The sequence below is a fragment of the Callionymus lyra genome, chromosome 1, assembly GCF_982586985.1.
Source record: "Callionymus lyra chromosome 1, fCalLyr1.hap1.1, whole genome shotgun sequence".
Taxonomy (NCBI): Eukaryota; Metazoa; Chordata; class Actinopteri; order Syngnathiformes; family Callionymidae; genus Callionymus; species Callionymus lyra.
Genome location: NC_141818.1, coordinates 39,014,754 through 39,029,745, shown reverse-complemented (window position 1 = coordinate 39,029,745; position 14,992 = coordinate 39,014,754). Strand labels below are relative to the sequence as shown.

At 40.4% G+C, this 14,992-nt stretch overlaps 1 protein-coding gene across 3 annotated transcripts in view; it reads left to right on the top strand.

Moving 5' to 3' along the window:
- fbxo41 (F-box protein 41) overlaps positions 1 to 14,018 on the top strand; it is a 28,946-nt gene extending 14,928 nt beyond the window's left edge. For all 3 annotated transcript variants that reach the window (XM_087807167.1, XM_087807150.1, XM_087807159.1), the window contains exons 4-14: positions 10 to 217; positions 1,961 to 2,034; positions 5,731 to 6,116; positions 7,248 to 7,486; positions 7,558 to 7,673; positions 8,499 to 8,651; positions 8,719 to 8,814; positions 8,889 to 9,007; positions 9,793 to 9,951; positions 10,079 to 10,194; positions 12,297 to 14,018. In XM_087807167.1, the coding sequence (XP_087663293.1) occupies positions 10 to 217; positions 1,961 to 2,034; positions 5,731 to 6,116; positions 7,248 to 7,486; positions 7,558 to 7,673; positions 8,499 to 8,651; positions 8,719 to 8,814; positions 8,889 to 9,007; positions 9,793 to 9,951; positions 10,079 to 10,194; positions 12,297 to 12,359 (1,729 nt within the window). In that variant the 3' untranslated portion in view covers positions 12,360 to 14,018. The remainder of the gene's footprint in view (positions 1 to 9; positions 218 to 1,960; positions 2,035 to 5,730; positions 6,117 to 7,247; positions 7,487 to 7,557; positions 7,674 to 8,498; positions 8,652 to 8,718; positions 8,815 to 8,888; positions 9,008 to 9,792; positions 9,952 to 10,078; positions 10,195 to 12,296) is intronic.
- Positions 14,019 to 14,992: the final 974 nt, after the last annotated feature.

Here is a 14,992-nt window from a genome sequence, read left to right as displayed (position 1 = left end):
TGCGTTTAGGGAAGTGGCCCAGATCGACCAGTTCCTGCAGGAGACGGCGGCGCGGGAAGCCAACGCCAAAGTTCGCCTGCAGCAGTTCATCGAGGAGCTGCTCGACCGGGCCGACCGTGCGGAGAAGCAGCTGCAGATCATCAGCAGCTGTGGAACGACTCCAAACGGAAGTCTGGGACGCTGCAGCCTCCAGGCCACGAAGGGAAACGGGCATCAGGTGAGCTGCCAGATCATTTGTCAAAGAGCTCCAGTAATATCTTCTGGGGGAACGCAAAGGTGTTCCTGGAGAAAGTGGGAGACAGTCTCTCTCTTCTAACGAGTCCCGGGCCTGACCCGTGGTCTCCACCCAGTTGCCCAGAAACACTTCACATTCAAATAAAGGGACAAAAATCCTACAGTCGCTTAAATTGCAGGCTAAACAAAATTTATATTTACCTAACTTTCTGCTTACTTTATCTAACGGAGGATGACAATTTCCACACGTACATAACAACTAGTGTGATGTAAACAAAAGAACGTTTTTAACTTTTAAATCCATTAACGTTTTCATTTCACTGCTCCCACTGTAACGTCATGTCACGTGACGTCTTATGTAAATCTGCGTGAATTCTTATTTTTATTTTCTCGGTTGTTAAAACGATTATCCGACGAGCCGCATCAACCAAAGACCTTAGCCGTCCTAAATTTAGACTTTCTCTTCTCCGACTCCGTCTGCTGCTGCATGCTGGGAAAAGTGAATAATCGGCGTGACAGGTGCCGGACTCACAAATCACTTGGCACTTTTCGGGAAAACGTTTTCGGAAAGGGAAGCCTAACCCAGTAGACGCAGTCACACATACGTCAGCTCTTCTTCTTCATCATCGCTGGCACTCGTCTCCGGAGAAAGAGACGGGTTTCCACCTGCAGCAACGTATTTTTGGGAGCGAGAAGAAGTCACCAAGAACTTGTTCGTGCTTCATCAGATGTCTTCTCGGACAGGACATGTCTTGATAGGATCTTCCTGTGGTGGAAATCTTTTGTAAAGCTGCCATGTTAAGAAACTGCACGACATCGACATCAGAACAGATATCAGAAGGCAGCAAACATTGATTTAAGGGCTTCATTATTGAATTAAAATCTAAATGATAATGATAATAATGACAAAAAACAATGGTTAAAAATGGTACCATCAGTAATGTAATCAAAAATCAAACAAATTATATATTGTTTTTAATATATATGTATATGTTTTCTTACGCTATTGTCTACTTGACTCCTTCAAGAAACATCTTAAGACGTTTTTATTTGTTCAGGCTTTTCCTTCATTTTATGGAACTCCTGTTGTGTTATCAGTTTTATCTTGACCTTTAAAGTATATACTTTATTGAATATTGTTTTGATTGTTTAAGCGCTTTGTGACCCTGGTCTGGAAAAGCACTATACAAATAAAAATTACTTACTTAATTACTTACTTACTATATTTACTCTTATTCTACCTCATCCTGGCGATAAATGTTATTGATTTATTGACTTCAATTTAAAATATGTCCCCATTAATATGCTTAATAAGATTAAAAAATCTTAGGTTAATCGTCTTTAAAACATTTAAATGTCTTAACTGTACCAAAATATAATGGTATCATTGTATTGGCTGCCTCTGTTTAGTTAGTTACTTTTTTTATATGTGAAAATAAGTGCATGTTTTTCAAGATTTCCCCAAAAAAATCATTTCTGGGGTGTTTGAACAATTCAAAAAATTAAAGTACTGAATAAAGACTACGTTCTTCATTGACATGTTGCTGTACGACTCTCTTACCCCACCGTCTGGTTGGTAGCTGTAACTACAAGACATTACAATCCAAAAATTGTCAGGATTTCTTGCACCAGGGCCTGCATTTTATCTCATTCTTAACTATTGTATACGTGAACATTTTCGTCTGCTCAGTTTGTAAACATTCACTGACTTCCCTTCTCTCTGCAGAGGAGCTCCAGCATCTCCGGCAGCACAAGAGGAATGTATCAAGTGTCGGACCGCCGCTCCTCCCCCAGCACCGGGTGAGTGCCCGTCAAGAGTCGCCTTGGTTTTTGATCATCGTTGTGACGGACGGCGAGAAGATACATCACTGGAGACCAAAGATAATGAGTCGCCTCACATTCTGGGGTCGGTTGCTCTCGGAGCTGCTGGGACTCTGTGTCTAGTGAGGGTCGGATGGATTGAAACACAACGGGTCGGTTTTGTCAGGAGTAGCGGCAGATTGTTGAAGTGATGGTTCACCCAACGTTCAAACGTCACTCATTTTCTGCTCGCCCTTGTGTCGACTAAGGGTTGGGATTATTTTCAGAGCAAATCTTACTTTCTACAGCTGACCTGGGCAAATTGACTGTATTTATGCAGCCCTTATAATGTCAAAGTATGATCATGTATAAATGGTTCTAATGCATTAACAAATGTTTGTAAATATTTTGTATTAATCATTAATTTACATTTTCCAACAACAATTTTTCGAGTATATATTAATCCCTCCAAAAAAGTTGTGGTGAAGTGGAAAAACCAAGACAATCACATGACTCATGAGGAAGTCTAGCTGCTTTCCTTTGTTTTGAAACCAAAACGTTATCAAAACATAAGCTTTAAAAGCTGCTGGAGTCATCTGTATCCTCTCGTCCTCAGCCGTCGCAGAGATCTCGCTGGATTTCATCGTTTATTGACTGTGGATGTAGTGGCTAGTGCTATTTAGCGGAGGGAAGTTATATTGCGACCAAAAAATGAACAAACGCAATGAATATTCAAACGCTGCTAGAGTCGAGTATTTGAAGAACTGTTAAAAAACTCATATATACAAGAATAAAATTGCAGCTTATTAAGCTTAATAAATGTCACGGGCTTTTAACGAATGTCCTTTTTTGGGGGGGGGGATTTTCTCGTCTTTCTTTTTGCTTGACGGCCCCTAACAACATTTACACACTTTAGTGTGGCCCCTTGAAGAATTATAATTACCCACCCCTGTTAGGAGATAGACAAAAAATGTATGTATTTTCATATGACGTTCACAAATGGCGCCCACTTCTGTTCGTCCTAACACTTAACCAACTCCAAATACCTCCATACGGCTCGTCTGGAATAGTAGAAACCGTTTCCGAAAAACAAGTCTCTATATCAAGCTTATATGTATCAGATGCTAAGAAGCTAACATGCTACACAGACAGGAAACACTCTTAAAACATAGACTTCTTTCATTTTTAAGGAGAAATTCCTCTTGTCGAGGCTTCATTACAAGATGGACGTTGCAACCGAGCAGTATGGCGGTGTTTTTAAATGTGTATTTTTGGACGAAGATGAGACTCATGTGATTTTCTTGGTGTTATCTTGATCTTTTAAGTATATGTTTTATTGAGTTTTGTGACCCTGGTCTGGAAAATCGCTCTATAAATATAAATTACTTACTTACAAGTCGCTACATTAAAATGGACACACATTTTTGTCTCCAACTCCAAAAAAAAAGAAAATTACTCGGTTAATATCCCAACCATTAGTCGACATGAGGGTGAGTAGAAAATGAGTGGATTGTAGGTGAGAAATCAGTTGAAACTCTTGTCTCTTCTGACCTTTGCTGTCCTTTAACTGCCAATAACAGCAAAAATAGTGGAACTATTTCTACTTTTCCTTTGATTAGTTTAGTTTGGAGAAGTTATTCACTGGTTCCACGCGACCACAGACAAGCAGTAGACGATGGATTCAAGTGTGGAATGAAAAGGGAAGAGACGTCTCGTGGACAGAAGTGATGTTCCCTCAGCTTCCGTGAGGCAGAGCTCCTGCTGGGCAGTATTTCTGGGTGTCGAGCCGGAGTCTTGATGCGCTCGCACTCTCAACGCCGTCACTTCCAGTTGGCGTGTCAACATGGTTCCCCTGCCGTGACGTCACGTCGGTTTATTAGTCATCGGTTCTCCCTGTGGGACTCCTGGACGTTCAAGTAGAGATTGGTGCTTTTCCAATATTAACGCAAATATTTTTTTGTTTTTATTGGGGTTTTGTAAGATAAAGTTGTTTATATTAGTCATTTATTAAGAATAAAAATGGTCTTTTTTGTTGGTTTTGCTCTTTAACTATATATATATTAACTAAAAAATGTCTGCAAACCAATTACTAGACAATATGATTATATTTAAATTGGAATACTCTATTACTTAAATGTTCCCGGCAGCCATAAATGAAATTAAATTCATTTTCTGTTAATAGAAAGTGAATCTTTACAACGAAATAATGTATTCATTAAAAGTGCAGAAGGTCTATTTATTTCTTAAATAATAATTGTTACCAATATTGTTAAAATTATTATTTGTGTCTCTAATGTTTTAACGTGTGTCAACTTTTCATTTTAATAAAAACATTTGGTTTTAATTTTGGCAGCTAAGGATTTCAGGACATTTATTTATTTCATAATTACATTTAAAATATATATATATATATATTAAATATATATATAGGTCATCATTGAACTGTCATCAATCGTATCTTATTCATCACTTTCTTAATCCAGTCTTCCGTTAACCATGAGCAGCTGTCGTGATTGGTCTGGTTCTCTCAAGTTTTCTGCCCCTTAAACCTTCTATCCAGTCAAGTAACTTGATTATTGTGAATCCCTTAAAAGTCCATTAAATATTCTGTGTGACTTTTTCCTTAGTTTAATACAGAACTTAAGCCAGTTTATGTTTAGACTCAGTCATCAATAGTTTAGTGGATTCCTGCCAGTGGAACGTTGACACATGAATATCAATCTTCTTGCATAACAGAGTGATGGTTAAACCTTTTGGTTTCATAACCACTCTGACACTCATGGCTACTTTTTAAAGGAGTTACAGATGTTGTTGTTGGTGAACATGCATACGTGATCTTCATGACCCTTGTAGTATCTCTCATGAGGGTCAGATGGTGTGTATCTGCAAGAAGGTTTTTCTTTTTTTAGTTCATTTACAAGTCTTGAGCGTAGGAGGTCTGAGAATGAAAGATGGAGCCGTGACGGTTCATAGTCCTGATGGTTTGAAGGCCGGAGATGAAGATGAGTCACAGAGGAGAGAGTGCAGATGATATAGATAAGCAGAGGGAGGTGATTAGGTAATCGTGACCGAAGGCTGTACACAGAACGCTGGCGCCACCATGTGACACATATACTGTAATATTTTTAGCTCGTTTCAAGTAAGGCTTGTCTTATAGGCCAGAATCGAATGATGTGTATCACAACAAAATGATATATTGCGATACTGTAGTAACATGGATATATGTGTATTATTGTTCGAGTACTTGATTGTTTACGGACCACATGACTCTTGACCAAGTCATAACTGCTTGTATTTGTTTTAAACCAAAATATGTCCAAACATCAGCTTTGAAAAATGTTCGAGTCGACCGTATCCTCTCGTCCTCAGTCATTTCCCAGGTCTCGTGGAATTGAATTCTGTCTTTAGCTGTGGAGAATATAATGAATTAAGTTTAATCTCAATATAAAAATGAACAAACCCTGTAAATATTTGTATGTTAACTGAAAATTTTTAAAAAAAACTTTTATTTTATACACACTTTATTCATGATAAAAAAAAAAAAATTATATTTTCTTACGTCCATAGTTAAGTCGATATAAAAAGGAACTATGCATTGGCTCTGAACTAGGAACGTAAGTGCAAAAAAGGAGGGATGACTGTCATCTTTTATAAATGTGTCAATAACGTCGATCTTTGTTGACTCTTTGTCTTCAGGGCCTCGGGTCGGATCAAGTCGGTTTCTCAGGGTTCAGGAGGCTACGACAGCGACAGCGTGGAGATGCACCCCATGGACGAGTGTCCCGAAGCCCAGTATTACCCCATGCAGTGTCGGATGAGCGAGGGGGGGGCCTACGAGCGCTCGCCGGGCTGCGGCGGCTCCAGGAACTGGGGGCTCCGCAAACAGGCCATTCAGAACTGGCAGCGCCGGCCGTACAGGAACAGCACCGAAGGCGAGGAGGGGGACGTGTCCGACGTGGCCTCGCGGACCACCGAGTCCGAGGTGGAGATGTGGGAGCAGGAGAGGAGAGCTGTGGCCGAGGTGCAGCAGTCTGCTGCCCCGCACCCTCACCACGGCAGACCTGGGTATCGACCCAGCGCAGGTACACTTACATCATCTCCAGATCTAGGTCACAAATCATTTTACTTGCAAGGAGAGAGCAACACAGAACACACTTTCAACCGTCCGAGTTCTCTGTGAAGCACAGAGCTGTTGGTTATATTTAACCAAACACAAACTTGAATGATTTACTAATCTCAAGGTCAGGGGTTAGCGTTCACTGTTTTAAAGATCGTACCTGGTATTAGGAAATCTACTCCGTCATTCCTTTCCCACACAAGCCGTGAAGGAGGAGAGGTTCAATCATGATAGTAATAAGTAGTTGGTTACATAATATTAGCTTAGCATTTTCATTCATTCATCATTAAATCCTAGTAATAATTCTTAATAATTAAATATCCTAAATTATGGATTGCATGTTTATTTCCATAAAATGTCCATTAAATGTTTTTTTTACAAAACTGCTATTTTTTATTTTCCAACAGTTACAAATGAATAAAAAATCCTTTTTATTTATACATACAGCACAGTTTTTCTACTTTTTTTCTTACCTGTTCCTCTTAGCTTAGCATTTTCCCATCAGAAATATGACCAAACACTTTCTTCATCACAGACTCTATGTTTTTGTTTTTTCCCACAGATTTCCCACTGATAACATATGAATACATATATTTTATATTTATATTTATGAGTTGATTATTCATAGATACAATATTTATCGAAAGAGATTTATCTTATTTATTTATGACTGGTCACTGAATCATTCATTCATTTTCTGCAAGTGTGTGAACCGTTTGCGTGCCCTGAGACTGGGCCTCCTGTCCAGGGTGTCCGCCGCCCCTTGCCCGAAGAAACTGGGCTGGACTCCAGCCGCCCCCGTAAACCCCATAAGGGATAATAAGGCGGTACTAAAATGTCATTTGTGGTTTGATTTAGTAAAATGATGCAGTGATGATTCATAATAAATAAGACGCATCTCTTACAATAAATAATGGATGTAAAATGTGTAATATGTGATATAAAATGACAAATGCTGCTGTTTGAGTTTTAAAAATAAGGAAAAGGCTTCTCTCGGTTCCCTTTAAGCTTTTTGTGGTAAATGTTATTTAGTAGTTGGCGAAAAAAAACAGCTTGTTTTATGAGCAAACCCTTCTGTGCACTGACTGTGCTTCAGGTCGCTCTGAAGGCCTCCACAACAAGCCGTGTCGTCACGAGAAGAGCCCGTCCAAATCCAACGAGGTCATCAGTCCTGAGGTCCTGAAGATGCGGGCGGCGCTCTTCTGCATCTTCACCTACCTGGACACCAAGACTCTGCTCCGGGCGGCCGAGGTCTGTCGCAACTGGAGGTTCGTCGCCCGTCACCCGGCCGTCTGGACCAGAGTGTTGGTGGAAAACGCCCGGATCTCCTCGAAGGTGACGTTTGCCGCGACAGAGGAAGAGTTTTTTGTTTTTTTATGTGACGTCCTCATTTCCTCTGCCTGTAGTTCCTCAGCACTTTGTCTCAGTGGTGCACACAGACGCACTCGCTGATCCTGCAGAACCTCAAACCCCGACAGAGAGGGAAGAAGGAGAGCAAGGAGGACTATTTGAAAAGCACACGGTAAGTAGTCAAGAGTTCATAGAAAGATTGAGGTGATGAAATTAAAATAGTTCAATGAGATTTAGTTAAACCTGGTCAAGTATCTGAGCGACTTATGTCCAGTGTGTCTCTTCACATGATTTTTAGATCTCAATTTTAGAGTTACAAACATTTTTGAGAGATTTCTTATATTAACCCTTGTGTTATCTGAGGGTCAAGGCAACACAAGGGATACCACAAATACGTTTGTTTTCAGGCCTCCGGGTTACCTTGACCCTGAGATAACGCAAGGGTTAAGGAGATGGCATTTCTACTAACATACAATAAAAAAATACTAGTAACAAAATAATAAAAAAAACACATTTTATTGTTATTATACATACAGCATCTACTTCTTTTTAAAACATACCTGCACTTTTGTTGTTGTTATTCAAAACTGGTGATTTGATTTGGAAGACAAATCCTAGTAATAGTTCTTAATAATTAAATATCCTAAATTATGGATTGAATCGCATGTTTATTTCCATAAAATGTCCATTAAATGTTTTTTGTACAAATTTACAATTGCTATTTATTATTTTCCACCAGTTACAAATGAATAAAAAAAAGCATTTTTATTTATACATGCAGCACAGTTTTTCTACTCTTTTTCTTACCTGTTCCGCTGTTTTTTACTGCTCAAAACTGCTGATTTTATTTTATTTTTTTAAATAATTCTAGTTATAATTTATAAATAAATCCTATTTGCATTTTTTTTTCCCGACTGACTGAGGGACTCAAGTGTTTTCTCTGGTGTGTTTTCCTTGATCGTCCGACACGCTCTATTAACCGATCTCCTCGCAACAGGGGCTGTCTTGAGGAGGGTCTGGAGTCCTTGTTGAGGGCCACAGGAAGTAACCTGCTCATCCTGAAGGTCTCTCACTGTCCCAACCTGCTGACCGATCGCTCCCTGTGGCTGGCCAGCTGCTACTGTCGAGCGCTGCAGGCCGTCACGTACAGGTCTCGCCATCTCCCCTCTTTTTAAAAAAGTTTAACTATATTTTTTAAAAATGTGTGTGTCGTACAGGAGCGCCACGGATCCGGTGGGTCAAGAAGTCATCTGGGCCCTCGGTGCAGGTTGCAGAGACATAATCTCTCTACAGGTGGCGCCGCTTCACCCGTGGTACGGCGACTTATTCTCGTTAAAAGCGAATGGAGAATCTCACTGGGTCGTTTTTTGTTTCCGATTCGTTCCAGTCAACAGCCGGCGCGCTTCAGTAACCGATGCTTGCAGACGATCGGACGATGTTGGCCGCACTTACGAGCTCTGGGAGTGGGCGGGGCCGGATGTGGCATTCAGGGACTCGCCTCTTTGGGTAAACGGAAGATAGTTCAATCAAATATAAAAATAATGGTATATTTGTTCAGACTTTTCCTTGATTTTCTGGAACTCCTGTTGTGTTATCAGTGTTATCGTGACCTTTAAAGTATATACTTTATTGAATATCGTTTTGATAGTTTAAGCGCTTTGTGACCCTGGTCTGGAAAAGCTCTATACAAATAAAAATGACTTACATACTTACATTTGAACTTATTTACTTTTGAACTTTAAAGGTTTTGTTGTACTAAAAATGTAATTAAATGATTTCTATATTTGAAAGTATATGTTGGCATGTTTATACCAACATTTATATACTGAATTTAAAAGGCTTTGAATAAAAACATTATTTTAATTGAATCTTTGAAATTCATTAATTAAATCTTAAACCTTTTAATATCATTGGATTGAATGAAAACGTTCCAACATTTGAAATGTTAAATATAACAAACAGCAACATTTCCTATCTCGGTACAGATACACGTAGATATTTGTAAATGATCTCCACGCATTCCTGACAAGTTAACAACAGCTATGCCCCCATATATTTTATTTTTATTTTTAAACAACCAATTGCTATTATGTTCTTGAAATATACATTTGCCTTCGTAGTGTTCGAGAGTGTATCAAACATACGCGCCACTAGAGGTCAGTGTTGCGTGATTTGACGCTCAGGGTGAACAAAAATTTGTTCAGGAACCAAAAAAAACGTTTTGTGTTTTGTTATCATAAATTATGTGTCGTTTGGTGCATTCATTTTGCCGTCCTTCCTTGTCCCTGCAGCCAGGAACTGCATGCGCCTGCAAGTACTGGAGCTCGACCACGTGAGTGAAATCAACCAGGAGGTGGCAGCAGAGGTCTGCAGAGAGGGTCTGAAGGGTCTGGAGATGCTTGTCCTCACGTCCACCCCGGTGACCCCCAAAGCCCTGCTGCACTTCAACAGTGAGTCTGAGCTGGTTGCTCGGAAGTAGAAATTATTGACTTTAGCTTCAATAAACCATCCAGATGAAAATCTTCCATCAAACTAACAAAACTGGGAGAAAAAAAACTTTTCCTCCCGTCCCCGCAGGCGTGTGTCGCAACCTGAAGTCCGTTGTGGTCCAGATCGGGATAGAAGATTATTTTGAGGACCCCAACAGCCCAGAAGCCCGAAAACTGTTTGACGAGATGGTGAACAAGCTTCAGGTGAGGCCTCGCTTCCTTCCCTTGGTTACGTGCTCGCTAGGAAGAAAATGAAATGTTTAATTTATCCACTGTGTTTATGATTATTAAGTAACGTGTTACAGTAACTACAGTAGTTTAGTTACAGATTTGTAAGAACCCGTAACATGTTGATCATTTCTGTGATCTTAAGAGCCGTGTTACTCGTCACTTCACCTGCCGGTAATTGATGATAGCAGTATGTTTGCCTATCAATGGTTGATGTCGTTTGTAACTCCGGACGCTAGAGGGCGGTGTCCCTCACCAGAGTGACTCGAGAGGTCGTAAACTGTTCATGTTGATGACGCCTCGATTATAACGTCCTTCAACTAAGGTCGTGTTTGATTAAAAATTAACAACAGAGAACAAGGCAATGAGTCAAATATTTTTTTTTAAATAGTGATCCAGTGTGTGAGTCAGAGATTCACCTTGAGTTACACAGGACGTGAGTCACCCTTTTGATAGTAGATCATAATGTTTTATAAGAGGTCCTACTTCAGTAGATGAAGCTTTGAACAAAAGACAATGAGGAAGTGATGACAGAGTGATGCTAAGTGCAAAGTGCTCTGAAATCCTGGCGAACGAGAGGTTACGAGAGCGGAGTCCATTATGACATAATTACAACATCAGTCCTCCTACAGCCAGCTGTAATCACGCCCCTTTTTGTTTATACAATGAGTCCCTTGGAGGTGGAGACTGTCATTTGTTATGACAAATCATAATGTTTGACCAAACACAGCAGAGTACCTTTCTTTTTCTAGACTGTAAGGCACACTTTAAATCACACCAGGAGTCTCTCTGTCATTACCTGTGAATTACACTGATAGTGTTTTCGTCACATCCCTGTTTTTCCGTCTATTGTCCGTCCGTCCGTCCGTCAACGCCCGTGTTTGTGGTCCAGCTCCGACAGGCGTCGCAAGAACCCGCAAGATCTCTTGAGGATTCACGTATTTTCGAGCGATACGAGACAACATTTTGTAACTACACCTGCTCATCTGGGGAATTAAATACATTATTAACGTGTGAATTATTTTAATTTGATTTTAAATTATTTGAATTCAGTAGAATTACTCTGCTAGGCTTCCTGGTATTACTCAGCGAGGCTTACTGGTATTACTCAGCGAGGCTTTGTGGTATTGCTCAGCGAGGCTTACTGGTATTACTCAGCGAGGCTTACTGGTATTACTCAGCGAGGCTTCGTGGTATTACTCCGCAGGGCTTCCTGGTATTACTCTGCGGGGCTTCCTGGTATTTCTCCGCGAGGCTTCCTGGTATTTCTCCGCGAGGCTTCCTGGTATTACTCCATGAGGCTTCGTGGTATTTCTCCGCGATGGCTTCTTGGTATTACTCAGCGAGGCTTTGTGGTATTACTCAGCGAGGCTTACTGGTATTACTCAGCGAGGCTTACTGGTATTACTCAGTGAGGCTTCGTGCTATTACTCCGTGGGGCTTCCTGGTATTACTCTGCAGGGCTTCCTGGTATTTCTCAGTGAGGCTTCCTGGTATTACTCCGCGGGGCTACCTGGTGTTACTCCGCGAGGCTACCTGGTATTACTCCGCGAGGCTACCTGGTATTACTCCGCGAGGCTCCACCAGTCTTCCTGGTATTACTCCATCAGGCTTCCTGGTATTACTCCATCAGGCTTCCTGGTATTACTCCACCAGGCTTCCTGGTATTACTCCGCGTTGCTTCTTGGTATTACTCAGCGGTGCTTCCTGGTATTACTCCACCAGGCTTACTGGTATTACTCCGCGAGGCTTCCTGGTATTACTCCACCAGGCTTCCTGGTATTACTCAGTGGTGCTTCCTGGTATTACTCCGCGGGTTAGGTATTACTCATCGTAGCTTCAGGGTTATAATCCTCAAGGCTCCATGGCATTATTTCACGAGGCTTCCTCATATTACTGCAACGTTTCGTGGTCAGGAGCGTCTTGAAATAATTCTAAGAAGCACAAATGGAGGCTAACGAGGCTAACAAAAAGTAGACCCGTTCATTGATCGTGGGCCTTGTTATTCAGTGCAACTTATGGTCTGAATAAATACAGTAAATATTTTCAAGTGACATTTCTTCTTTCATGAATTGCAGGCTTTAAAGAAAAGACCCGGGTTTTCTAAAATCCTCCACGTGAAAGCAGACAGCCTCTGCTAACGCCTTTTGTCGACACGTCTATCGAGCTTAGTTTGGAAAGAAGAACCGGCTGTTCCCACAAAGTCGCCGCCCGCCGGAGAAGCCTCGGAGGAGACGAGATAAAGGGCTGATGAGCTTCATTACACCAACAGGAAAGAGAGGAACCAGTGTTCTGTTCACGTGACTCGACGACGGCACCTGGACTCTTCTGGAACGTCTGGAAGTTTTTCTTTTCATGGGAGTACCGGAGCACAAGAGGAACTAGTGTTGATCGGTTCAGATACATCTTCCCCGATGGTTTTCCTCTGACGGACCTGCCGCTCGTTTCATCTCCAGCTCGTCCTTAATCCGCGTTTTGTTCGTCTGCTTCCTCCCTTTGAAGACCCGTGTCTCTCCGAAGAAGACTGGACGTCTAATGTTCCGAGGAGATCCGCGGGAACAATGTTTTTACTATTGAGCCAGATCTCCAGGTGCCGTTAAAGTGTTTGTATCGATCATGTGAATTTTAATACTCGTTCATCCACAACAGTGCCATTCATGGGAGCAGATCTTCAGATAACGGCTGCAGCGCCCCCTGCTGGACACCTCCGAGGGCCCTCGGGGCTCCAGAACCGTCTGGTTAAAGTGTCAGGAAGCTTTGATGGAAGCGTCTGGATGAGGAGGTCTGTTCCCACCGGAAGTGAAAAATGTTTTTTTAACAAACTCTGTAAAATGTATTTTAAGGCAAATTCTTTTAAAACTCTGGAACCATTTCCTGAAACCAATATACAGCCTTTGAAACAAATTTAGTGCAATTGTTAAGTTTGTAAATCAGTGTCTAGAGTTTAAAAAAAAATGTGTTTCAGAGTTTGGAAAATTTGTTTTGCACTTCCGGGGTCACCGTACTACTCCATCTAGCGTGGGAATAGTGTAACTGCAACTGTCATCGTCGAAAACCAAACAGAAAACTATTTTTTATGTCAAAAATGTTACATATTGTCGCTCAAAGATAGAGTTTTCGTTTCAAGCGTCGAGAGTTGAAAGAACGGGACTCGTTGTTGTGATACAAGTACAAAAGAACGACACAACCGTGTGCGATAACGGCAACACGGTTTCCAAAAAAAAAAAAAAAAAGGACAAAAAGCAGACTCGTCTTTTCGGAGACGAACAGTTGACGGACACACACTCGTAGACTCGAGACAATCCTGCCTTTGATCGTCCTGTAAATACCGTTGTATAAAAAAGAGGACCAACCTTTGATGTGTGATATACTCGGAAGTGTTTACAAGTCTGACTGGTGAGCTTTATATACCAACCGCGTACTAGGAAATAAGAAAAAAAAAAGGGTGAAGATAATAAGTATTTATTTCTCTGAGACAAAAAGAGCGACGTGTAATACTGTTGGCATGTTTGTGTTGAAGCGTCAATCATTACGTTGCCTTCTTGTTCTGCTGCCAGAAAAATCGATGTTGAACCAGCTTGAGTTTTTTGCCTGCAGAAGATTTTCTTTCATTCGGTCTGTTGTTGCACTAGTGAGGAAATACTATATAGATATAAATATATATATATCATTGAAATGTTTACTATCAGTGTTGTTTTAAAGTCCATGATTAGTATTTTTTTTGTTTTAAGTCGTTCCATTTTCTTGCGCGAATGTTTTCACAATAAGAGCTCCCGAAAAAAAAAACTTTTAAATCTCTCCTGAAGTAATATCACTTTAATTCCCTCTAATGTTTTATATCAACATTATTTAAAAATATAAATATAATTTATATTAAAAGTATTTATTCTAAATAATAAAATGATGAAATATATTTTAAAAAAATAACCTTTTTTTTTCTCCAGTAATCTGTTGTGAGTTTTATTTATTTTTTTAATTAATAAATCGTTTATAAATAAAAAAGTTCATCTAATTATGATAATAAATAATATATATTAATCGATGTATTTCTCTTTTATATGTATTATCTTAAATGTATTTTTTAATATTGTACAAAAAACGTATTCATAATTTATAATAATTGAATATATAAAATCTATTTATCAGAGAATGGAATAAAATTGATATATTATATTGATATCCACTCTCGCATTTCGTCCCAGTAAGCCAGGGCCACAGGGTTGTCGTCATCTTACCCCCAGCTGCTGGTGAAATCACTTTGAAAATGTATAATCTAATCTAATACATCAGACAGCGATTCACTTATGACTCTCCATATAGGGGGGGATGTCCCCCGCCTCGCTCCCCGAGTAGCTGGGATCAGCTCAACAGAACGTGTCAGTAAAGAAACTAATCATTTCCTTCACGTTTTGACTCTTTAAAATGAATTAAAACCTTAAAGCACACGTGTCACGCAAGAGATTTAAATCCATGCAGTCGAGGTAAAAAGGGGTCACGTGACCGTCGTCCGACACACCTGGGACAGGTGATAACGCACAAGTGGACTTTTTGGGGGGATTTTAGGGGGTGAATATGACATGTTTTTTTTTTTTCAGCTCCGTGACGAACACGACTGTCACGTGTGCGACTGTACAAACGTGGCCTCTCTGTACATACGTGCCGTTACGAATGATTGTACTTCATGATACTTTAACGATGTACCTCAACTCTCCGGGACGATCGACCGCAATACATGGAAAATGTTTAACCACTTATTTTTCACTTGTCATCCATT